Here is a 25,813-nt window from a genome sequence, read left to right as displayed (position 1 = left end):
TTGCTAAAACAATCCATAATTCATCTTACTGGACAGAGTACTTAGTAATCAAGATAAGCTTTATTGCAAACTCAACGGGAATACATCGAACCGCACTTCGTATCCTTGTCAACCCCAGCATCAGGTTGCGTCTAATCAGTAATACACCTGTTTCGGACTTACGGTAATCTTTCTATGTATTAGCGCTTGCTGATGGATGTACGTTTTCTGCATATTCTTTCAATCCATCCAAGGCCGCGGAGTTGTACAGGGTATCAATTATCCCTCATCACAGCTCGGTTGATTCAGCTTGGTTGGCCAAGCGCTGCTATATGATAAACCCGTTACCGTAGTTCCTAGGAAGATCATTCGACCGTTCTTCAATATGAACGCCACCTGCATCGAGTATCAAAAACACACTTGCTTTCTACGCGTTCTCCTATAATTGATGCTCATTTAGGGTTCACGAGAAAGCTGTTCCCTCCACAGCCTCAGCAGCAACATCGTGTAAGACGCTAGAAGCTGTTTTTTTTTTTTTTTTTAAAAAAAAAAGAACATATCGTACCTATGCTGGCATAATAATATTTAACCTCCTAATCAGTTCATTAATAACGATGGCTACCCTAATGTCGATTTTGCGGGATCTGGATATCCACGGGGTCTATTGATGTCCAGTCTTCGTTTTCCTCGATGGCTGTGTTGCCAGCACTGACACTAGCACTACATACCTGGTCTTTTGCTGGAGGGCCGTGCTCAGATCTTCACATCTACAGTGCCATTCAACGTAACCCCTCCCCGAAAAAAAAGCCCTCCATCTGTGACCTCACCTACCCCTTCGGTGTATATTGTGCGAGCCTCCTCAAACTCCACAGAAAACACAGAATACATTGAATCTTTCTAAACTATGGACTCTCGCTGCTCGTTGCTGGGAGACCGAAGGAGGGTCCTTCGAAAGGCTCGGCTTAAAGGCGAGCGAGCATTAAACGACCCCGCACTAACAAAGAGCTGCCCTTGTTCGTTTGTGTTTTGACAAGGTCATGAATGGCTCTCCAATTCCTGGGGCAGCCGTTCATCCTAGCCCCGAGTACACATTCCCAATTTTGTCTAGTTTTTCTCCCCATGTACCACCCCCCGTGACGCTCCCTAAGGCCGACGAGACGTTGGAAAGCCTCGTGTAGTTCTTTTTGGCTCGCGGACCCGCAGGTTTGCTGGTGGTCATGAAGGAATTGCGGCTCCGCTGCGTCTCCGTCTCGCCGGCAAAGGCGGGGACGGCCCCACACACCCACCCCGCCTCCGATTCAACCTCTCCCCAGGCTCAAATTCTAAGCGCTCTGAACTTTTTCCATTTACGGCCAACTTTGAACATGGCCACATGGGAAAGATGCGCCTCGTTCTTTCGTTGCGGCTCATGGCGACTTTCCCAGGCACACCCACACACCAGCACTTCTGGATCAGTAGCCTTGCGCTTCAGCAGTGTTTATCTCGCTTTTTGAGAGGCTAGCCACTTCTAAGGTGACCCCATCCATCATATCGACAATATTCCCTCAATATGATAGCTTTTCTCGAGAGCCGCAAACTTACATAAACTTTCAGCCCTGCTCATCGCCTCCGCAAAATTGGTCCAACGGCAGTCCGGTTGCACGCAACATGATAGATCATATGCTCCCCACAAACGAGAGCCGCAATTACTGAGATTGGGGATGACAGGACGACATTGGGGACCCCAACATAGGCATGCATACCTTGATGAAGCCCATCCGCTATCTTCAAAACTGCGGCATTGACGGATCCGCGACTCCACGCTTGCTTTTTACCCCGCCAGATCACTTGTCTTCTCCGTACATACCGTACGTACGACTACCCCACGAACGGGACCGCAGGTCGCAGTCTTCTCCTCATCCCCGACTTCAGGGACTTGTTGGGTCGGCGGCGGCTCCGTTCTTTTCCTGGGGTGGGATTAGATGTGTCAAGCTAGAAGTCTGCAGGTAGATCTGACCCCAGACTTGTGCTTACCATGGAATCATAATGGCAGGTGAATGTGGAGGAATGATAGGCTACCATGCCGTGGGCTTGGTTTGACAGGCATCTCCTATCGCCCGGCCCAATGGGAGTGGGACTTAGACTAGACTAAGGTAGTATTCTCTCAACATCTCATACACTGAATCTATGGGCTGATGTTGCTGGGGCGGTTGATGAGTCGGCCGGTTACCGGTAGTGTTCGGGAGTTGCAGCCCCGCATGCCCCAGATTCTCCAGATATGAATCAAGGCATTACTGGTAAGCTCTGTTGCTGTCCCCAACAGCCCGGGTCAACGTACTCTTTCTTTCTTCCGTACCCTTGGTTTCGAGAGTCATGACAATGGTTGTACTCCCTTGTTGGCAATCAGTCCATCACTTGCTTCATTTCCTGCATCACAGCCGTCATTACTCAAAAATAGAGATCTCCCTGCTACTCTCTTTTCTTAGAATTTACAACAGGAATGCTTTAAAACAAGCTGTTCCTGATGCGCTGGATCTTATGATGTGAGAAACCTGGTCTGACTGACCTGAGTTCCGTTCACGAGCAGCTACTGTGCTTGTGGTAGCTAGCAGCACTATGCTAGATAAGTTAGGTTTCCTAATACTAATATTAGAAACCATTGCCTATCGAGATACCCCCAATCAAAAAAAAAAAAAAAAAAAAGAAAGAAAAAAAGAAAAGAAAAGAGCAAAGTACGTCAGAGAACAAAAGCTCCTGTATCCCGCTTTATCTGGTTTATAGCCTACGCTGTATTTCTCCTTGGGCGTCATGGCCCCGGCTTTGATGTAAAATACCCGCTCAGATCGATCACCAAGTGGTGCGGCCGGTTAATCCTTTCTTTTAAAGTCTATTTCAGTTGTGGAAATTGGAACGCTTTTTGTCATGGTAGTGAGGCACCTATTTGATTGCCTGCGGCCTCGGGCAGCTGCAGTTGGGTGCCAACATTCAATTTATCTTTGTAGGCTGGCACTGATTCACAGCGCAGCCTTGCCTAGGCGCTGGCTCCTCTTCGTAATACCAGGCAGGAGCCTTTCCTTCCCATACTCAGCCTGATCGCCTGAAGCTCACATCCTCTTCTCCGCAGCTCAGCACACCAAGGCTCACACGTGCAATATTTCGGCTTCTTATCTTTGTTCGTTTCACTTCAACATGGCAGTATTAGATGAGATTCCTCTTGTCACTGCGCGTGTTCGTGTAGCCGGGGAGCTTGCGACAGAATATGACCCCTTTGATGATCAAGAACCCGTGATCAACCTTGACAAGGAAGGCAGCAAGATCCCTGCAAGAAACTGCTATATCGAAGCCAAGTCAGGTGCTGAGTTTGCCGTCGAAGTCACGGTCTCTGGGGAGTACCGACTCCCTCATTCACACGACAGGTTCATCGCCGAGGTCTCCATTGACGGCCAATGGATGGAATCTCGTTGCATAGGGACGCCTTTTTCTCCTGGCATGTCATCCACAATCGTCATCTCAGGCGCTGAGTTCTTAGCAGAGAATGGGAGAGTGGTTACCAGAAAATTTGTCTTTGCTCCTATTACCAAAACTCGTAAGCCTGCCTTCTATGTAGGTATCATTCCATCTCCACTAACAACGCATCAGCCGATCACATCAGTACTGATCGCCTCAACAATGATATCAAACAAGCGGAAACATTGGGAACAATCCGCCTGCGTCTTAAAACAGGGTGGTTCGAAGGGTCGAGTTTCCCGAAACCTCTCACTTGGCACGGAGGGCGAGATGTGGAGTTGGCTGAGAAGGCACTGAAAGGGAGAGCAATAAGCCATGCAACACTGTAAGTCATTGGATACTTACTTATTGGATGAAAGAGCTGATTAAGGTGACTAGGCTGGCTGAGACAGACCGGAAACCGTGTCCGGTTAGATCAAAGATCGATGATATGCGCCTACTGGGAGAAATCTTCTTTCGTTACCGATCCTACCGTATGCTCTTGCACCGATGAATATATCTTCTTCTTTGACACCATTGTCTAACTTTCAATGCAGAAGCGCTCCAGCATGAGATGATTATTCCACGCACTCCGTCGCCTGAGCTCTCAGCTACAGCTGGATTTGATGATGATCCCCTCTCTCACCTCTCCGAGAGTGACATTCGCCGTCTTGCTCTGGAAAGACTATATGACCCTCAGGTAAGTCAACTATTCGAACTTCCGCGATGGCGCACATCTAAGTCGCGGGCCACCTGGTGTGCCGTTCTTGAGTTTACGTTACTAACCTAATTCAGGTCAAGGATGAGGTTTATCAGATCAAACGGGAGGCATCGGAAAACCCCCGTACGCCTCGACCGTGGAAGTTTGTGAGACTAGAAGATGGGAAAGAGGCTGTTGACCTGACAGATGATTGATCTTAGAGTGATAAATCTCTGCCTCGAATTTGCGAGCGTTTATGCTATTAAGGACCCTTACTGTTCTGGTATCCTGTCGCAAAGATGGAGGTCCTAAACTATTTACCCATGGATGCAGGCCAATAAAAAAAAATAAAAAATAAGGCGTCTTTTCATGTCGGAAAGATATTCTAAGCATGTTCATGATCTTTCACACCGAGCACTCCGTACATATCCGCTGTCCCTTATTGCCCTGCAACTTTGGACGCATTTGTCTTAAATCATTGATTGTCGTGCCTGGCTATCGTTTTTGGTTGGACAGTGGAGCTCTGATGGTCAAGACTCGGCGTAGTCTAAGCTTGTACCTGTAGACTAAGCCGTGATTGGCTGCTCTAGCTTGTTGCTAAGACGCTAACGTGAACCTCCTCCATCTCCTTTCGCGGAATACCCCATGACGTTGCAGTTTAACTCTTCCCTCGATGACCGGCTCTTCACTTTTCATCAGCATCGTATTGCCACTGTCCTTGATCCTCAACCGCCTCGAACTCGAACATGCGCACGTATAGAAATGCTCTATTTGCCGTATCATAGCCGCCCCTACGTACGCGCTCGTCGCTGAGCGGCCTCCTTACCAGCAATGGCTCCCGAAGCTCCCAGCAATATCCGTGTCTTCATACGTTGGCACGACCAGACTGTCTTCGCCGGCGAGGAAGTCAAATGTACGATTACTTTTAGAAACGTGGCGCCAATACCAGGCCAGCTGAAACCACAGCCGCAACAATCGGAACGCAGTCGACTGGCCTCGCCTTTCCATGGTCGCTCCAAGTTGAACCAAGGATTAACGCCACCACCGTCAGCATCTTCCGGCAGAGGGCATCGCCGTTCTGCCCTTTCTTTAAGCGTTCCTGCATCGCAATCACATAGTCGTACTGGCTCAGTCCAATGGCCTTCATCAGCAGGCTCGAGTGATGGTCGCTCAAGCCACTCTCATAAGCGCTCTGTTTCCATTGTCTCGATAGGATCCAATAATACCGTGGAAGACCACACACAACGAAATGACTTACCTTCACGACCTCAAAGACCGCACCGAGGCCATGGGCGGGCTTCGAGTCTACAGATCATTCCTCGAGCGCAGGGCCAGCTCCCAACCGGGCCTCATTCCGGTTCGTCGCCCACACAGTACTATTTGAACTAGGAACTAATTCTTCTCAGCATCATTTTCTCCTCGTCTCTCAAGCTCTCCTTTGTTCCACGCCTCGTATCCTCCACCTGATCGATTCGGTCGCATATCACGACCGCCAGCAACTCCTCGCACACCTATTACAGCCGGCCAACGAAGACCATCGCCGCAACAAATGCCGGAAACCCCAATGCCGGAATTTCGCTTTCCTGCCGCCCCCTCGCCTGCTCAAGAAGTACGCCCAAGTTTATCTAGACGATCAACAAACGAAAACATGCTCAGCCCTAGGAACGCTGTGGGCGATTCCAGTGGACTGTCAATGCGCCTTAAGGATGGCGTTCCGACGATCAATGAGCAGCCTGCACCCGCGGCCCGCATTCTAGCAAGCAGCGGCGTTCTCGGAGGCACACCGCGGAGTAGCGGAGAGTTTTACTCTGTCAGCAATAACTCATCAGAAACTCTGGTATCGGAATACGTGACACAGCAGCCGACTAATCGTGGACACGCACGCCCACTAAGGAGAAGCCTTGGTATGCCGCCCCCGCAGTCGAGAGCGCCTGAATCTTTGATGATGGGGTATGCTCAATTACACGGCTCTTTCTCGTTAGATGGGTCCCTTGTCAGTCTCAGCCAATTTGACCAAGTCAAAAAGAAAGCTATAGTTGGGCAAGGCGGTGGTGTCGTTGGTCTCGAGTCCAAGCGCGACAGTGGTCTTCTAGGCGGATTCGGATGGGGTCGCATCAGCAGCTCTCTGGGCGATTTCTTAGGTGGGGGGGAGCTTAGCACAATTAAGGAGATGCGAGGGGTCGCAAACTCGAAATCTGTGCCTCTCTTGACTACACCACAGTCCATTTTATTTGTTGATCTGCAGCTTGCACCAGGAGAGAGTCGAGTTTTCGAGTACTCTTTTCGATTACCCAAAGGTCTTCCTCCATCCCATCGCGGAAAGGCCGTCAAAATCACATATAGCTTGGTTATTGGCACGCAGAGGGCTGGAGGAACAAAGGAGCAGCAAGTTAAGTCTGTTGAAGTTCCTTTCCGCGTACTGGGAAGTGTCAACAGCCACGGTGAGATACTGGGACATGACCTGATGAACCCCTACATCTTATTACGGGACCAGGCCCAAGTGAAAAGTCCCTCAAACAATGATAAGGGATCAAAAACCAATGGCAATGGAGTCAAAGGGCAACAATCTGCCCTGAATGACTTTTTGCTTTACGTGGAAGACCTGATTCATCGACCGCGAGATGAGAGTGGCAGTATCCTTCTTTCTCCGGCCGCTGGTAACTCTAGACGACCATCGGCATTCGAGGAAGCCAGCAACGCACACGATGCTATTCATATGGCAATCATGAGAAGCAATATGACCTCTGGTGGGCAGCAGAGCCCGAACCGGTTCGAAATTGCACGTAATGGGCAAAGGGTTGGTGTAGTGATGCTCACGAGGCCTGCCTACCGACTGGGGGAAGTTGTGACAATGGCTATCGACTTTACAGACGCTGACATTTCGTGTTACGCCGTACACACTACATTGGAAACATCGGAGAAAGTAGACCCGTCATTGGCAATAAGATCGGAGTCGAGCATCCACCGAGTGACCCGGAAAGTTTATTCGTCTTCATCTGAAGCAACGATGTACTCACGACGAGTCACCTTCAAGCCAACGATCCCCATCACTGCAACGCCTGAGTTTGTTACCAGTGGTGTCAGCTTGGAATGGAAGATTCGAATCGAGTTTGTGGTGCCATCCACGGGAAGCGATTCTCCCATTGAGCACGAAAGGCGAGCGCCACACCCATTGTTGGAGGAAATTTCACAAGATGAAAAGGGGGGGACGGTCTTAGTGGCAGTGGAAAATCTAATATGTGAGAGTTTTGAGATCGCCGTGCCTTTACGTGTTTATGGCGCAGTCGGAACAGGACTAGAGCGGCTTGAGCGGGATGAGGCTTCTGAAGAAGGCCTGGCTGTATGAAGAGAGTTGGACTGACCATATATTTGGTGGTGGGTGTTGGATATTTACTACTATGGGATCTGAAACAGCTCAGTTTATAAGGCAAGGAGCTTGTTGCAAATAGAATATTGGAGTTTGTATGTCAGATCAAAAAGAGCGGGAACACTGGTAATCGAAGAAATTAACTTGTTCGGGCAAGCCTGCGCCATTGGCGTCAGGGATTTTGGGAGATGGATGTCCCCAAGGTTGTTTGGGTGCCTTGAAGCTGTGTTGCCAAACAATAGGCAAACAGTCAACTCTGATGACGACGCGTTCGAGTCTTCAGGCGGTTGTTAAAACGGAATTGTGCACATATTATGGATTCCCTCGTTTTAGAGCTAGTCTATGGTTCATAGGTTGACTAAATTCCCATGGCTAATGTTAGGACTGTAAACCGAGATAAGAACAAGTGAGACATATCAGAATTAACTGGCACAAACATTATAAGCTCAGAATAGCTGGAGGCAAGACTAAAGATACAGGGCTGTTCGAACGGGACAGGGCTGGGGATATCCTCATTTCGCAATGGGCCGGGATGAGGCAAGCGGGTGACGACTATAGACGAATAAGTAAGGCTGCTCCCAGGGAAGCAATTTTCTTAGAGGGATTTTCTTCTTTGGTTTATTATCGCAAAGATACGGAGTACAGAGGTGGCTCTTTGGTGTGCATGTGTGTTATTGTTGTTATTGATAATGGGTCAGCTGGTTGGTAATGAGTGGCTGCTGGCTCGACAACGAGATGGGTACTGTGAGAAAGCATAGGTCGAGAGAGAGATCATCGGCTAAAAGTGAGTTTTCTTGTCAGTCTGAACGAAAGTGTCTTTGCATACATACGGATAGTAGCTGAGGAATCACGATTACGGAGTATTGTGTAAACATAAGAGTTGGGAACGTATCCAGGGGTTCAACATCATTGTCACCAACAAAGACTCTGGGTTCAATATTTACCACCGTCCTGGCCTGAAGTGATTGCGAGGTGACAGCCACTAACGGGAGAGCTAGACAGCAAGGATCAAGCCGCCAAGAACCACCTTGCTAAGGCCACTACTGATAGTGAGATAAACGTCAGGGACTTGGCTCTCATCAAAGCAACAAGGCCCCTGGACAACGAACAGACAAGGGTCCATGTAAACAACCCAGCAGAACAACTGCTTAGGCGTCCACCGAGGACATGGAGTTTGGACTTGGTCTTTGACAGGTATGATTAGACTATATTGACGGGAAGGGAATGGCCTGGGGTTGGGTTGAATTATAGTCATCAGCATTCCATCCCACAAGCTGGTGCGAACTTTCTTTTCTCTTTCCTTTCCTCCTCACCACCCGCTTTCGTTGGGAGCCCAGATCCAATGTGTTTTCAATCTTCATTGTCGCTCACTAACCAAACTTTGCCAGTCATTGTAAGTTGCTAATTCGCTAGAAAGAGGTCGCTATCCCGATCTCTGCGCTACAGCAACTGACGCCTCATCCGCAGCCTTAGATATTTCCATTTCTTACTTTCCGAATCTCGCTGCCATTAGCCCCCGCAGGCCCGCAGCAGCTTCCTGACTTACACCGCCCGCCATCCACTTTTGCAAACATCATCTTGCTTCTGCTGCTCTTTTGTTCGTGGGTGATGGGAATTGGCTGTTCATTCTTTAATTCAACTGTTGTTCTTTTATCGTAAAGGGAAATATTTCAGTGTTCTCGTCGCTCTTTCAAGCCTCGGTGCTTGCCCTTCTCGTACTTCACCATTGCACCATCTAAATCCACGCTAGACAATCTTCTCGACGACAAACCCGCCAAAATACCATCATCAAGTGTCAATGGAGGAAACATGGCTGCGACACCTTCCAACGGTCGTTTAAAGCTCACTCCTTCCAACTCTCCCTTTCTGGCTCGCCCTTCTAGATCCTCCAGGTCGCCTATGCGTGGTCGCACACACGATGCCTCGAAGCTCTCCCTCCAGCGTGTCATTGGCACAACATGTACCTCTCCAACAGGCTTCGATACTCTCCCGTCTGTCTTTGCATACATAGCCGGAGGCGCTGTTGTGGTGGTGGATGTCAATGGCGATAACCACACTCAACGTTTCTACCGAGCCCGACCGACCGCCGTCCCACTCTATTCCGTAGCAACCTTTCAAAACACACCCACGACGCCCTCGGGAACACCAAAGGCGAACGACAGCCGGGGACGTGTAGGCCCGCGGTTCCCTAACTCACCCCACACTTCGTCCGACTGGAACGAGTCTCCTAGCAATACTTGGACAAGTCGCGAGCGGATCAAGGCTGCAACATGCCTTGCGTTGAGCCGAGATGGAAAATATTTAGCTGTTGGCGAGACTGGATACTCCCCACGAGTTCTGGTTTTTAGCTTACACGATACTTCTTCTGACAACCCTCTTATATCGATCAGCGAACATGCTTTTGGGGTCAATTGCGTTGCGTGGTCTGCAGACACCCAATATCTTGCGTCTCTAGGAGCCGCTAATGATGGATTTCTCTATATTTGGAAGGTCGACCCTCGAACAGGCGCGGCTAGACTTTACAAACAAAACCGATGCACATCATATGTGAAGGATATGCTATGGATGGGCAACTCCCTCATCACATTTGGCGTCCGCCATGTCAAGATGTGGAAACCTGATGATGGCCCGACTATTTCGCCTACAAAGCAGAAGTTCTTCAGTGAACAGCCGGCCTCTACTCCACCCTCCCAAAGAACCCTACCGGGGCGTAACATCCTGCTAGGACCTCTCTTGGAGGATACTTTTACTTGCGCTGCTGTCGTCAAAAACTCCAGCCTCCTCATTTGCTCGGAAACGGGTTGTGTATGTATTATGGCGGAGGACGATAGACAGATGAAATTGCAGAAGGTCCTTGGCTTGGACTTCTCCATCTCGACTATTGCTGTCAAAGACAATGTTGCCTACGTTGGTGGTAGACATGGCCATTTGGCTGTGCTTGACATTGAGGCTGTTTTGAACGCTCAACCACCGTCGGCATGTATCAAGGAGACTACCTTTTGCCCTACAGGACAAGTTGCCCTGGGTTTTCTGGCACACAAGCTTGTCACCATTGATTCGCAACAGTCCATTGACATCTGGAGCTCAGACCATGTGCCTGGCAAGAATACCAAGGCAATGGCCAGCATTCCTATCCCTGGTCATGGACAGTCTGTTACAGGCATACAGGTCTTGGAGCGACCAAATGATCTGAACGCTTCGTTTTTGACGTGGACAGTTTCTGGGAATGTTTCCTTCTGGACATTGGAAGGCCAAGTCCAAGCCTCAATTGATGTACCAATTGGAATGACTGAACCAGAAAACGAACTGGACTCGGCTAATCAACTTACCTGCGCCCGTGCAACGAATGATGGCAAACTACTTATTTCTGCGGATAGAATGGGCGTGTTACGAATGACGGACATCGCCACAAAGGAACCCGTTTTAGACATCAAGGCACATACGGCTGATTGTCGATCCGTCAGTGTCTATGACAGGGATGGCAAATTTCTCATGGCGTCCTGTGGACGGGACAGAACTGCGCAGCTCTTCCGCCGGACTGCAGGCGGCTCCGTCGAGCATTTTCAGACATTGGAATTCGCTGCGAAGGTCGTGCAGGTTATGATCCCGTCCGAAGACAAGGTGCTAACCTGTTCATTTGACCGAACATTACAAATTTACGATATCATCACAAAAGAGGACGATCCCGATTCTGTTGCTGCTATCCCTTCCAGAGTAATTTCTCTCCGAGCCTCGCCTAGCTCAATGGTCTTGGGCATGGGCCAAAGAACTGTCTTTGTCTCTCTACTAGATCGGTCTATTTGCCAATATGAACTCAACACGGGACGTAAGATCTCTTGCTTCAAATGTCAAGACGAGACAAAAGGCGAGTCGGCTGTTCTTGACTCGCTCTGTTTTGGGCAATGGCCACCCAAAGACCAAGACTTCCTCCTCGGAACATCCAACACAGACAAGTCCATTCGACTATACGATGCCCAGACAGGGAGCTTCCTGGACCGGGAGTGGGGTCACACTGAAGCGATCAACGGTGTTTGTCTTATCGAAAATGATGATGGAAGCCGCAAGGTTGTGAGTGTCGCTTCGGATGGAACAATGATGATATGGGGTCTGGATTTGAACGATTCCCCGCCTCGTTCCATGAGTAGAGAGCCCTCACCCGCCAAAGACTCTGTTTCAGGACGGCCGCCACTTCGCAGGGTCTTGTCAAAGGCTGAGCTAGCTGAATTCCAACGACCTTCGCCGACATCTGGTCGGAGGTCACCGCCCCGAACCCTACAGCGGAGAACTTCGCGATTCAACCTAGCTGCTAGCGTGAGAACGCCTACTCAAGGACTGCCAACAAGCCCTAGTAGCACATTGGCCGAAGATACACCATCAAGACGGCCTTCTGCTGACCCGCGGAACAGTCCCCCAGTGTCTCCAAAGGGAAAGGTTACCAGACGACCTTCTCTTCCCAATATAGGCACCAGTGCACGCAAAAAGACATCCTCGTCAAACTTGCGAGGCTTTGGCTCGCTAAATATGGCGACAGAACAAACCTGCCGTCAGCTTAGATCATACAGGAAGAAGCTTGCTTCCTCGGAGCCCATTAGCCAAGAAAATCTGACAGAGCTAGATCAGGAGTTGCGACTGACTGCAGCAGCTCTTGGTGACCGGGCTATTCGAAGCAGAGCCATGAACGAGACGGTCCTTAGTGGTCTTCTGGATCAATACTCAGAAAGACTAGTCACATTGCTGGACGAAAAGCTGCGTCTCAGTTACCAGCCGAGATCTCCAACTGAAAAGGATGGAGACAGTGGAGAAGGAGATAGCCCAGATGAGGAGGCCAGGCGCAGTGTTAATGGATCCTCAAGTTCGCTTTCTCCTTAGAGTTTTGTCCTTGCCTGTTTATGAAGGGCCATTTTCTTCTATTCTTATTAACTTGGATTAAGAGGGCAACGGCGTTAAATGGTGGCGGATTTCATGGGATGGACGGCGGGGGAATAAAGCAATCATCAAGTGTATCTTGATGCCAAGTTCCAATATGATACCATGGGTCTGGAGTTTTACTGTTACTTTTGTCAGGGATAAAATAATCCTTTATCATAGCCGGAACCGGGATTTCTTGCCAACGCAATAGACATGATCAGGCACCGAAGTATTCTTCTCGCATTAACCGATAAATTCAGGTTGTCTTGAAGTTGTTATATTATGTGACCAGAAACCATAGCCCTTGTTTTCCATGATTGCTTGCCGCTTCCTGTTGGCGTTCAGGGGTATCACGTGCAAAGCCAGGCTTTAGCGTCTACGCAGCTTGGACGAACTCAGCCCAGTTTTTCTTCCCTGCATCATCGAAATCAACCATCACATTATCGGCGATTCGGATCACGTGATATTCTGACAGACGCATCGCCTAGACGAGCAAAAAATTACTACACCATTGGTTCGATCGAGCGCGTTCCGCAACAAGAAGCCCAGCGCACCCGATGAAAGGCCTAGAGGTCGCCATAGACGGTTCTGGAGTCACTGATTAAGGTTGCCTGTACGTGTTTGATTGATAGAACCCCGACCATGACGTAGCTACACCTGTGTCCGACAGACGCCTAACTAAAGTACCATAGACCGTGGCGCCAGTCCATCTTCTTGCTCGACGTGAAGGCCCCTTGGATAGCTGGCGAGGTGGACCGCGGGGCATGAATCAACCAGCCTTCCACACGCCCCTCGAGTCGCTGCTATTATTCCAGTCGTTGGTAGCCCAAGGATTCGACAATGGGGTCTTCGCGCGTATCTCTGAGCAACTCATCAACAACGCACTCATCAAGGAGGGATCTACTTATGATCCCGCACGATTAAGACCCGATGCGCTTCAACATCTTTTTCTGCGACTTTTGGGGGATGAACTGAGTGGTGAGCATGAGAGGGCTGCGACCAACGATCAGACGACATCACCAAACTCGCGAAAACGAAAGCTCGGGAGTCCAACTTTGCCGACACTTAAGGAGATTTACGAACATGTTGACAAAATTCCCCCGCTTATTGACCGCCTATATGCGCGATATAAGGATAATACCGTCGCGCAAATTCGAGAGGATGAGCGCAGCTTTGAGACGTCCCAAAAGGAAATCCAAGCAATGGAGCGATGTGAACGAGAACGACGCGCTAGAGTCGCGAGCCAAAATGGAACACCCGTACTTGCTGCTCGTGATCAGAAGTCTTCCGTCACGCCTAACGGGTCAACATCCTCACCTGCTATGGCAACAGGCTCGGCGGCACCAGTTCGACGAGGCCCAACACAACAGACGCCTGTGATCCCACCAAAACCGCCTGTTTCCCACAACACACAACCAACAGTTGCACCGCCTAGCCACATGCCTACTGGAACGGCATCGATCCGACCTTCGACCTCACCCACTCCCCCGAGTTCTAACGGGTCGGTACTTCAGCCCCCAGCAGGTGTCCCGCAAACAACACCACGACCATTACAGGCGCCACAACCTCTTAAGCAGAGCCCTGCTCCTAGGCCAGACAACGGAGCCAAGCTGAAGGATGGCAATACGGCTTCAGGAGCCGCTCTGAAGTGGGAGAAGCCTTATCAACCGCCACAAACAGCTACACCCCCTCCTCGGCAGGTTCAATCACCCGTTGCCCAAGGACCAACAGCTCCCCCGCCAGCTCTGCAACAACAGCATCTGCAACAACAGCATCTGCAACAACATCCTCAACAACACCCACAGCAGGTATCATCGCAACAGCATTGGTACCCACAACAAACTGCTCAATTCTCTCCCAAACCTGGTGCTCAACCATTATCTCATCCTCAAACGCCCCAGCAGGCTTGGCCACATCCTACTGCTCCACAACCTCCCCAGGCACAGTCTCAAGCTCGAACTCATCATCAACAACGCCCTCAACCTCCGCAGGTTATTCAGCCATCACCACCAACGCAGCCAGCTCCCCACACTCCTCGGGCTCAGCACGCTACGCCACCACAACATGCCCAACAAATACAAAGAATCCAAACGCCTACACAAGCACAGCAGGCTCAGGCTCAACAATCTTCGCAAACTCAACCTGTCACCCATACCCAGCCCCATTCTTTGCCACAACAGCATCAACAGAAGCCACGTCCAAATACCGCAAAACCAGGCCTGGCACCACCGCAGCATGCTGGTCAGCTAGCCCCTCCCTTACAGCCGGCCCCTCCACGACCAGTTGCAGAGTCGCCCGGAGGCCAAACACTCCATGCCCGTCCGTCTTCCACCACGCCCGTGCCACATCCGCGCCCTATCCAGCCCCCCCAAGGGCAGACTCAGCAGGTCCGACAGATTACCACAGGCTCCCCAGCTCCTCTTACAGCAAGTGCAGGCTCCGCTGCCCCTCCTCAGCAACGTCGGCCGCTTGGATATCAACCTCAACCTCAGCATGGCTCACCCGTCAGCTCTCCCGCGCCATTGGCATCTAAGGTTCAATCATCGCAATATGCCAGCCAACCTCCACGACCTGGCGTTTTGGGCCACATCATTCGGCAGGCCCTAAATACCCCAGTCAAGAAGCTTGGAGTACCATCGGCACCGCACACGCCCATCTCAGCAACACCCACTCACGTTACTCACGGGTTTGGAACAAAATGGGCTCCACATTCCACTCCGTCCACTCCGGGCCCTAGTCATATGAGCGTGGCACCTCAAAGTCCAGCTTTTGAGCCAGTCAGTCCTCCTCAAAAACCTGCAACTTTACCGAGCTCTGCTGGGTCAACACCAAGACCATTGAGAAAGCAAGCGCCTAAAACAGCTTCGAAAGTCGAACAGACCGTAGCTAAGCCTGCGCGCGGCCGGTCTACCAGAGTCGGGCAGAATGCTCGTGCAGTTAGTTCCACACCTTCTCTCACTCGATCCAGGAGAAGCCATTCTATCCTCTCCCACACTGATGAGCCTCCGACTCAAACAAGTGAACTAGCACCCAAGATTAAGGATGAAGATGTTACACCTCGGCCCACGGAAGACACAGGCGATACTACCGCCGATGAGAGCGTCCCTGGTCGGCCTCAGATCATGACTCCTGGCAGTGTCTCTTCGCGCCTCTATAAACGAAAGAGACAAACTACACCGGTCAACCCACCACCCGAGACAACTCAAGTTCTTTGGACCCGAGGTTTCACTAAAGTTTCGTCATCTGCTCTGGATCAGATTTCTAGCCACCGAGATGCGAACATGTTTGCTACCAGGCTCCGTGAGAAGGATGCGCCAAATTATCGCCAGATTGTGCTGCAGCCTCAAGATATAACATCCATCCGGGCTGCTATCAAGCATGGGAATAAGGCGGCTGTTCAGGCCGCAGCCAGTCTTCCCGGCGGTGATCCCGGTACTGCGCACGTGTGGCTACCTATATCTGACGAGCTTGTTCCTCCAAAGGGCATTATCAACAGTGCTCAGCTTGAGCGCGAACTTGTCCACATGTTCTGCAATGCCATTATGTACAATGCTGACCCCGATCGCGGTCCTGGGCCTGGATTTATGAAACGCTCTCAGGACGAGGAGGAGGAAGAAGTAGTGGGCTACCGCCTCGACGAGAATGGCGTTGTAAAAAATACCCGCAGCATGTTTGTCGAGGTCGAAAAGCTCTTAGGTGACCTACGAAGTGCGGAAAAGGAGCGTAGCGCGCCTCCGCCTTCGGCTGCTCGTCCAGCCAGCGTCGCTACCCCCGCTGAGGAAACGGGCGACGACGAAGATGAGGGTGAACGTGAGACAGGAACAGCCAAAAGGCGTCGCATAGGAGCCCGGGGCTGATCGTCCTGATCCGCACTAATTTAAAAGACAACTATGTCTTTCTACTGAATGTCGGCTTCATAAACTGCAAAGGGAAGCAGCATGTAATTTTTGTTATTATTGTGTACAGCGCCTAGAATAGCTAGCCTCTCGATAATCACCAACCGATCCAGATCCATGCCACTTTGACTCTGGCATTTTGTGTGCGTAATCTATTCCCTTGTCATGGGCTAGTAACATGCCCGATCACACTGCGGTAAACTCCCTGCGCCTTTGCTAATATTCATGTGTCATCATGCCATCATCAGGTCGAGAGTGCTGGATTTATTCGAGCTTCGGGGCCCCCTGTGATGTGCTTGATCGATTACTATGTGCACCCTTCTTGGAACTTGCATCATCATCGGCAGGTCTCTTGCGAGGCCAGTCGGGGCATATATCAATGTTGTCCCTCGGAAACCACCACTCTAGAAAGAGAAAAAAGAGGTAATCCACAACACAACAAAGACAGAAGAGCTTTCCAGCCCAGATACCACAACCATAGTAGCGCTTCAGACGATCTATAAGAGCAAAGTTGCGTATGCGGCTACCGTAACCTGATGTATCAACACCATAGAATTCGTCCTCAGGGATGGTGCCCGAAATGCCATCATAAACGCGTTCCGTGCGCAGAGCGACATTTTGCCATGAGTACATCTTTTTGACTTGTTCGTGGAATTTCTCGGTGCGAATCTTTCCCGCACGCATCGCACTGATGGCCTTGCTTGTGGCGAGGACGATATCGTCTTCTTCCGGTTTGGCGAAAGTCGTCATATGCGAGGGCAGGACTTCTGGGATGCCGCCGACCTGTGTACACACGACATAAAGCCCACAGCTGGCGGCTTCAACAATGACAGTTCCGAAAGCTTCGGTCAGAGATGGGTGGAGGTATATGTGACCTCGAACCATGACATCTCTTACTTCTTCGTGACGGATGGGACCGAGCATCTCGACACGATCCTGGAGCACGTTTGTTTCGATCATTTGTTCAAGATCGATGGCTTTGGGGCCAGAACCGGCAATGATAAAGCGGGTGTTTGGATGATTTTCCAACACACGAGGAATAGAGGCAATAAGGAGATCAGTGCCTTTGTTGTAGAACAAGCGCGAGATGACGACGATTGTGATGGTATCGCGAGGTCCGATACGCTGAGGTGGAGGATAGACTGGTCCTTCTGAGCCAAAAGTCGTGGCTTGGGGAGATGGTGACGCTGGGACATCCTTGGGACGAAAGTTTTCTGCAACAACAGCGTTTGGTATCACAGAGACCATGACTGGATCGAGTGATGCGCGAAGGACCGTATTCTCCTTACTAAGACTCGTCAATAAACACTGGTATAGTTCGTTCAATAGATTGCTATCTTACCATGTATGGCTGACACATATGCTGTGATCAACATCACTCAAAGTAAACTTGAGGAGCTTGTTTGTGAGAATTGTTCCAGCGTCGGCAAAGCCAAAGAGCGAATGATCTGTAAAAACAGTACGTAACCCCATGGTACGAGCATGTAAGATAGCTTCATGGCATAGACTGCTAAGGCTGCCATGACCATGCACAATCTCGATGCGCTCGCGTATGCAAATGTTTCTAAAAATGGGGAAGAATGAAAAGACCGTTGGAAACGTTGCGGAACGATAGATGACGAGGAAAGGAACGTGATAGACCTTGACGCCGTTTGTAAGGTACCGCACGCCCTTCCGGTCGTCGTAGGCATGAGTTATGATGATGACTTTGTGGCCACGGTCAACAAGCTTCGTAGCGAGTTGGTAAATGTGAGATTCGATGCCTCCTGGTTGCGGGAAGAAGAAGTCGCTAACCATGGCGATATTGTACGTGCGGCGTGTCATGATGGCGGTTGAGAATGAAAAGGGGGATGCAGCATGACTGTATTTTGGATTGAGTGTGTACCGAGGCCAGCACTTGCTGAGGCTTATAATATTAGCGCTTAATTGAAGTTTTTGTTGGTATTGGTTATTGTGATGAGATATCTGTCGTGCTCAACTTGTACTCGAGCAACTATATACCTCCATACAGAGTGAGTTCAATGCTTGAGCGAGCTGAGCAGGGTGCGAGTATACCAGTGGAGTCGATAGGTCACTAAAGAAACTACCTACCTAGGTACTCTGTGCCTAACTTTAGTACCGACTTTAGGGTATCACAAAGCAAAGAGTAGGTACCTAGTCTCTGTTAATCGAATATCAACGGTGTTTCCAAGGCGTTTTATATGTCATATGTCATATGCCATATTCGTAGTGAAACGAAGGTGTCAATTAAAAGAAGGTGAACTTTTAGGCAAGATATCTCAAACACTCCACGAAGCTACCTCTGCACGAGCTTGGGCTGTTCTGATAAAAACATAAGACTAACCCTTTTTTGCTCAAGCATTTCCTCCAGTGTTAGCGGATCAATTTATGATTTCAGCGGTGTAAAACGGCAGAACCTCAATAAGACCAGGAACTGTCCAAAAATTTGGGAATCGAAGCACTTTGGGCCCCTCCATTGCGATTGATTCTACACGGCATTTTCGAGAAAATGTACGCCAGATATATACCTCCCCCTAAGGGTGGAGGCAACTCAAGTGCTTCCTCTCCTCACTCGTCATCAAACCCTTCAAACAGCACTGCTCCTACTCCTGCAACGAATGCCTTCGGTTTTTCGCGATACGTCCCTCCGAGCGCAAAGCCTATACCTCAATCTATGCACAAAGAGACTCCTCAAGTCCAATACTTTGATGACGCACCGCCCACAAATACCAAGCGCAAATTAGATACTTCAGATGAGAGCAAAGGAATACCAGGTCCTGATAGCAAGAAGCCCAAGACAGAAGAGCCAACTACACAAAAGGATAGAGAAGATGCGCCGAAAAAGAAGAAGAAGGTCAGAAGAGGCAAGCGAAGAACTGGAGCTACCAATGAAGAACGCGACGATGACGGCATCAAGCCCGCGCAAGAGGCTCCCGAGGCCAAACCGAAGGAAGCAGACGCAACGCACGAAGAGAGCCAGACTATAGACGAAGGTTCTGCAAAGGGCAAGGAAAAGCCGAAACGAGGAATGAAGGAAAAGAAAGAGAAGAGGAAGTCAAGGAATGAAGAGCATGAATCAGAAGTTCCTGACAGACCTGTTCCCGATGACGATCGCAGCGAGGATATTTCCATGACCGACGCGGCAGAACCCATTGAGGCTGTGCCAGAACCTACCGAACCAGCGGCAGACAAGGATGATAAAAGACGGAAGCGCAGGGAAAAGAAAAAGAAGGAAAAAGAAACTGAGCCAACAGAGGAACAAGAAGATGAACTGCAGACAAATCAGCGCCACAAGACGGTTATGAGTAAGCTAGAGAAGTCTCTTAAGCTTGCCAGTGAGCTGCCTGCGGACGAACAGGATGAAGAAGATCAGGGCGAATTACACGGTCTCGAACCTTTGCCTCAACCGGAGCCGGTCAGCTCTCTGACTACCTCGAAGCCGAACTACAAGATTCTACCCTCTTGGCTCGAGGATCCCATCCGTGTCTCTCAAGACACACGTACACCTTTCGCTGAACTGGAGATCATACCCAAAGCTTGTCGGGCGTTAGAGGAGAAGGGATTCCGAGATGCCTTCGCTGTGCAAACTGCCGCAATCCCTCTCCTGCTGCCAACAAGCAAGCCACGCGGAGATGTGCTTATATCTGCGGCGACCGGTTCTGGTAAGACATTGGCTTATGCACTGCCTGTCATACGGGATATCAGTCAAGGTTGCCTCACGAGGCTGCGTGCACTAGTAGTTCTGCCAACACGTGAATTGGTTAAGCAAGCTCAAGACACATTTGAACTATGCGCTAGAGCATTCGATGGTGGTGATCGAAAAAGAGTGCGAGTGGGCATCTCCATTGGTAGCCAGTCGCTTGAGGCCGAACAGAAAGCCTTCATAGATCAGGAGCTTCGATATGACCCTGATACATACAAGAAGCTGAAACAAGAGACACAACGTCGAAACCAGCTGAAGTGGGGCCTTTCATCATCAGTACATCTCCAAGATCTTGACAAGGAGGATACAGACCCTCGATTGAGTCACATGAACGGATATGTGGTTGATTACCTTTCCAAAATAGATGTTCTGATATGCACTCCTGGACGACTGGTTGAGCATATGGAGCAAACAAGGGGCTTCAACCTGGATTACGTTCGATGGCTGGTAGTTGATGAGGCAGATAAGCTACTTGCTCAGAGCTTCCAAGGCTGGCTTGACCTCGTTATGGAAAAGTTCCGCATCAATAAGTTTACCGCACGAGACTTCCATGGCATGGACTTTTCTGGTGTTCGTAAGGTCATTCTGAGTGCCACGCTCACAAGAGACCTGAGTCTTCTCAACCAATTAGGTCTGCAAAGACCACGACTGATTGTCCTGGAGAGCGATGGTGATATCCAGATTGCTGAGCATTCGCTGCCCGTGTCGCTGAAAGAGCATGCAATTAGAGTGCACGACAGCAATCTCAAGCCCCTCTACTTGCTTGATCTACTCCGCAGCCAGGACATGCTCATGGCGAGCCCTAACAAAGACGAAGAGGAACCCAAGGCCGAAGAAGCTGAAGATTCAGCTACTAGTTCTAACTCAAGCTCCAGTTCTGACTCCGACTCCGACCCCGACTCCGACTCTGATACTACTTCTGACACTAGCTCGGACATATCTTCTGACTCAAACTCTGACACAGAGTCCAGTGCCAAACCCAAGGTCTCGGGACGCACACTTAAGTCTCGCATCCCTATTTCTCTTATTTTTACAAAGTCCAACGAATCTGCACTTCGTTTGTCACGACTACTCGCCTTACTGGATCCCTCCTTGACAGACCACATTGGCACACTGACGTCAACCACACCAACACACATCCGTCGCAAGACTCTCCGGGCCTTCTCTACTGCCTCGTCTCCCATTCGCCTCCTTATCGCCTCCGACCTTGTCGCTCGTGGTATCGATCTTCCCAACCTTGACCACGTAATCAACTACGACCTACCGCCCAGTGTAGCCGGCTATGTTCACCGAGTCGGTCGAACAGCTCGAGCTGGAAGGTCAGGATGTGCATGGACACTCGTTGGTGACGATGAGAGTGGTTGGTTCTGGGGCAAGATTGCCAAGGGCACTGGAGTCAAGAGAGCTCAAAAGGTTGAGCGAACGAGGATTGAGGAAATCGATGAAAAGAGAGTGGAAGGATACGAGGTTGCTTTGGAGAAGCTTGGCAAGGAAGCAGGAAGGTAAACAATCATATACTATAGATACCGCTAGATGTCAGCACTGTGGGTTGCCTTGCGGCTTGTATGTCAGAGTATGGACATGTACGAGATATCTAATTTTCGATACCCACTCAGACTTATTTCTCGTGACGATCACGTTCCTATTCGCTTTTGCTGGTAATCTATTACTAACTGCCTAACTCAAGGGCTGATTGCAAGCATATAGGCAGGGTGTCAAAGAATATACATGACGTCGCTACACGCCCCTGATCATAGTCGGCAATAAGCCAGAAACCAGGCATCCACCCATTCAACCCATGTACTTCATTTATGCTTCATGTTTCGGCCCCTCGAACTCGTTTGCACTCTCGTGCCGTCAACTTAATCCTCGCTCCAGTTGTTTCGTTCGATAACGGTCGATGGCACGACTCTGGGACCCGATTCATTCTCATGTACACTCCCGTAACCCTGCGATGGTCTCTCTGGACGCTCAGCGGAAGTCTCTTCCTCCTCGATGACATCTCTCTCCCTGTCGATCAGTAAAGGGCGGCGGCCATCACGATGTTGTTCTGATTGTCCACGTTCATGGTTTTGCCAGTTACTTAACCAGCTGGAATCTTTTTTGGCCAGGAGGAGTCCGAGTAACTGGACTGTATATTAGTACCTGCATCCTTACGAACCTGGAATTTTGGTTTCAACATGCCTGGATTAGCCCGACGCCGATGACGACAGAAAAGTCCAACAATGACAGTGTCTGTAAGGCGCCCGACCAAGGCTTACCGCAGGGAGTTATTCTTCCATATGTTTCAGCACAGCTGCTGGGCGCTGTGTTTGGAAAAGGATAGGCCCGGTCTCGTATTGAGTTTAACCCACAGCAGTCAAATGCATCCTGAATACGTCGTATGCTGCGTGCATCATGAGCACGAAACATGCCCATCCACTTCTTATCGAGCATACATCCCATCATTTCTGATGGCACTACACGCTCTAGAAGGAGCGTTGCCAGGATAGTGGTGATGAGAGCTTGAAGGACCTGTGCAATCAACGGAGCAAGCTTGGTTACGCCGCTAGAAGACGATTTGGCAGTACGGCGAATCCTGGGGTAGAAAGATGTGTTAAGAAATCCCAGAATCGGGAGGATCACTGTAAGAATTGATAGGGTTGGCGAGATAGCGAGTGAGAGGTTCGAACTGCTGACATGGACGATTCTATACAAGAGTCAGACCTCACCTGCTAACGTGACTTAAGTGAGGCTCACATTACTATTATGAGCAGCACAAGGCTGAGCTGAGGAACTTGGTCAGTCACAGATTATCAAAACCCAGGGGCACTCAATGATTGCCTTACCATCAAATATAGAACTGCGGGGTTAAACATGTTGTGTTTCCTCGCACTCTAGCAGCTAAATTCAAGGGAGAGAATGGTAATAAATATAAATTGAAGAGAAGAATCTACGAAAGGCGTTTCTTTAAACTGTCTGGTCAATGACGAAATCCTTCCCCGCCTTCATGTGGGAGGCCTACCAGGGGAGACTGTTCCCAGAAATAACAGATGTCTGTATCATCTTACCTTTCAAGCCTGACTCACCTGTGTCACAAATTCAAGTCTTGTTAAGTCAGGTGCATGCATGTACAGTGATTAGTTGTTTTATCTTTAGACGACACTGAAGGGTGTTTCACCTACACCTGGGGTATCTTGTGGTATACAAAGGAATATATTTCAACGCAACTAGCTCCATAGTACATAAACATTGAGGAGGATGAATATTTATGATTTCCGCACTCTCATATATGAAGCAGGGTTCAGATGTCCGTTTCCCACTGAGATTGGCATGGCAGCCAAAGCGAATGTGAAATGTCCGGAGGTCGGCACCTTGCGAAAGAAAGCATCAATATCAAACAATACAGACAAAAGAGACGTAGGAGATAGGTTCATTGGTTTTATGTCATCAAGCAACATAGGGAGGCGGAAACAAGATATGAAAAACATGAGAGAGGGTACGAACTAACGGAGATAGCTCATGATATAGGTCCAGATGTTAGTAATACCCGTCATTATTTGGGAAACTCAGATCAATGCTATTCGGCATCGCAGCTGCCTTGTAGTCGAATTGTTGGTATGCTGCATCGTCTCCCAGAGACGTGGCCGAGCTATCACTGGCTTGATATGCGTCTGAGGAGTCCGTAGACTCATTCATATCAAACGTTGCCGAATTATTCAGCATAGCCCCGTCGTCTATGGCTTGAAAGTCGAAAGGCTCCTCTCCCAGGTCTTCTGGGGCAAATGAGTAATAGTCCAAGCAGGAGTAAAGCCCAAAGTCATCAGCTGCTGTGGAAGTCTCCTCTGGGCTGAGTCCTGGGAAAGGAAACTGGTCTGCAATTATGCGAGGCAGCTCTTGCAGACGTTCCATGACAGTCACCTTCAATTGAGGTTCCCAGTCATTAAATGCATCTTCTACTACCATGGCGACTTGGTGTTCAATTGCTGGCTTTGCCTTGATCCAGTATTAACGCAATTCCGCAGGGTTTTCGACCTTGACGGTTGTTGCCCGAGTGGTTGAGAGAGAAGGATCATAATCTTGGGACATGACTCAGTCTTTGTATATTTTAGGGTGTGTTTGGAGTAGATTTTGTAACTTACAAGGTGAAGGAATGTCAGGAGAATCAGGCTTGACATCAAATAGAGCACAATACCACTCCCTCCACTTCTCAACAGGGTTCATCCTCACTCTTGTTTTCAGTTTCTTTGCTTGTTCCTCGTCGTAGCCATCAAGAAGGTTTCGTTGAAGGCCGCTTGTCTCTTTTACTGGGCACGGATTCGTCATCCGTTGATGCTTCTTCAGGTCCTTCTCATCGTCAAATCGGCGAAGGCATCGATTGCACTGATGTGGAGACAGACTATGTCTTCGCTCGAGATGTTCCCTAGATATCAGTGTTAGTAAATTGTCTTGATAAGGGGCCAGCTTGACTCACTTTACTCGGCCGATTTCCAACCACCCCGGGCCACAGCATGTTCTCTCGGTGCCGAATCTCTTGGGATCCCTTTGATGGTAAGGACAGGCAAAACGAGGGCGAGAGTCGTCCTTTATGGTTTTTGTCCTCTTGTTGTCCTTCTTTCTACGAAGTTTGTCGTCTCCTTCCTCCTCATTCTCACTTTCGTCTCTGCCACTTTGACCTTTGGATCTCTTTTGGCCAGCTGTTTGTGGTATGTGTTTTCCTGAGTGAAAAGCACGCGAACTATGTGATCCGGAAGTATGCTCACACTCTTCCTCGAGTGCTTCCAGTCTTCTTTCAACACATTCCGAGATTGCAGCCATCAAATTATCAACGATATTCTGTTTACGCCGTCTCAGTTCTTTGTTGATGCAGTAGTCCAAGTAGGCCGCCGACGGTTTCGTGGGCTCGACGTCCGTTTGACTGGGATCGGCGGCTTGCACTTCAACACTATGAGGAAAGGGCACACTGAGAAGCTTTTCACACTTTTCTATGGCCTCGCGACGGATTCTTGCAGCGGGTGGATTGTCTAGACCGCTTCTTAGGTCGCGTTAGTGGCCTCATCGTGAAGGTGGACTTTGATATGGCCATGACTTACTGAGCGCCAGGCGAACCTCGACGGCCCTGACCGCTCTCCTGGTCGTTGCTGGCCCGGGGCTTATTTGATCCACCACTTGAAGGATTCTAGAAGCGCAGTCAGTAGGTGCATAAATACGTGAAGTGAGAGTGTGTGGTACTTGTTGAGAGTGGTGACTCTGGGTGGGTTCAGGTGATGCGGAAGACCTCTTGTTTCTAGTTACAAAGACTTGTTCTTCCGAATCTTGCTGAGGCATATCCGATCGCTGGTAAACCAGACGATGGTGTTGAATCAAGGACGAGAAGTTGAATTGATGGCAGAGTTTTGTGAACCGTTTCTTTCCAGCGAGGTATCGGTCTGTGAAGGCGTAGCGTTTGCGTTGTAAGGAGAATTGACTTGCTTTGTCCACCACAGAGGGCATTATCAAAAGTTGGTTGATTGACTCATTTGCATATTTAGTTCTAGCTCAGTTGATGGTTGATGCGTGGACTTGGTTGTTGCAAATAAATAGTATTCAAGAGGGCTTTGGACGGAATTCTGCCTGGCATGGAAGAGAAGATGTCTCGAAACAATCTTTATCGAGCTAAAAGCCGGCGGGTTCAAAGACGAGGATTGTGAGGTTTAAATAGTTGGTGAGAGCCTCACGAGAGTTCTTTCACAATCAATCTCCCGCAATTGCGAACTCCGCAAAGCCGGATGTGGCTTCTCCGAGTGAGATCGTACACTGATATGTAGGGCTCATCT

At 49.6% G+C, this 25,813-nt stretch overlaps 6 protein-coding genes across 6 annotated transcripts; 5 read left to right on the top strand and 1 right to left on the bottom strand.

The window, feature by feature from the left end:
- Nucleotides 1-3,147: 3,147 nt before the first annotated feature.
- FTJAE_2982 (uncharacterized protein) lies at nt 3,148-4,359 on the top strand (the record flags this gene model as incomplete). Its single annotated transcript, XM_037349230.1, has 5 exons — nt 3,148-3,544; nt 3,598-3,790; nt 3,844-3,938; nt 4,002-4,144; nt 4,240-4,359. 5 exons carry the CDS (start codon nt 3,148-3,150, stop codon nt 4,357-4,359), a joined length of 948 nt encoding a protein of 315 aa, XP_037209895.1.
- Nucleotides 4,360-4,975: 616 nt separating this feature from the next.
- Nucleotides 4,976-7,490, top strand: FTJAE_2981 (sat1; the record flags this gene model as incomplete). The annotated part of the gene is made up of 2 exons (XM_037349229.1): nt 4,976-5,501; nt 5,551-7,490. The coding sequence occupies 2 exons, from the start codon at nt 4,976-4,978 to the stop codon at nt 7,488-7,490; spliced, it is 2,466 nt and encodes an 821-aa protein (XP_037209894.1).
- Nucleotides 7,491-9,320: 1,830 nt separating this feature from the next.
- FTJAE_2980 (transcriptional repressor rco-1) lies at nt 9,321-12,380 on the top strand (the record flags this gene model as incomplete). The annotated part of the gene is made up of 1 exon (XM_037349228.1): nt 9,321-12,380. One exon carries the CDS (start codon nt 9,321-9,323, stop codon nt 12,378-12,380), a length of 3,060 nt encoding a protein of 1,019 aa, XP_037209893.1.
- A 596-nt stretch (nt 12,381-12,976) lies between these two features.
- Nucleotides 12,977-16,276, top strand: FTJAE_2979 (tpa inducible; the record flags this gene model as incomplete). The annotated part of the gene is made up of 2 exons (XM_037349226.1): nt 12,977-13,012; nt 13,112-16,276. 2 exons carry the CDS (start codon nt 12,977-12,979, stop codon nt 16,274-16,276), a joined length of 3,201 nt encoding a protein of 1,066 aa, XP_037209892.1.
- A 303-nt stretch (nt 16,277-16,579) lies between these two features.
- FTJAE_2978 (phosphatidylinositol n-acetylglucosaminyltransferase gpi3 subunit) lies at nt 16,580-18,139 on the bottom strand (the record flags this gene model as incomplete). The annotated part of the gene is made up of 2 exons (XM_037349225.1): nt 16,580-17,603; nt 17,658-18,139. 2 exons carry the CDS (start codon nt 18,137-18,139, stop codon nt 16,580-16,582), a joined length of 1,506 nt encoding a protein of 501 aa, XP_037209891.1.
- A 685-nt stretch (nt 18,140-18,824) lies between these two features.
- On the top strand, nt 18,825-21,524 carry FTJAE_2977 (ATP-dependent RNA helicase dbp6; the record flags this gene model as incomplete). The annotated part of the gene is made up of 1 exon (XM_037349224.1): nt 18,825-21,524. The coding sequence occupies one exon, from the start codon at nt 18,825-18,827 to the stop codon at nt 21,522-21,524; it is 2,700 nt and encodes an 899-aa protein (XP_037209890.1).
- Between the last annotated feature and the right edge of the window lie 4,289 nt (nt 21,525-25,813).

The sequence above is a fragment of the Fusarium tjaetaba genome (assembly GCF_013396195.1).
Source record: "Fusarium tjaetaba strain NRRL 66243 chromosome Unknown NRRL66243_c0000060, whole genome shotgun sequence".
NCBI lineage: Eukaryota > Fungi > Ascomycota > Sordariomycetes > Hypocreales > Nectriaceae > Fusarium > Fusarium tjaetaba.
The sequence above is the reverse complement of the archived record's forward strand: the minus strand, read 5'-3'. Positions and strand labels throughout refer to the sequence as shown.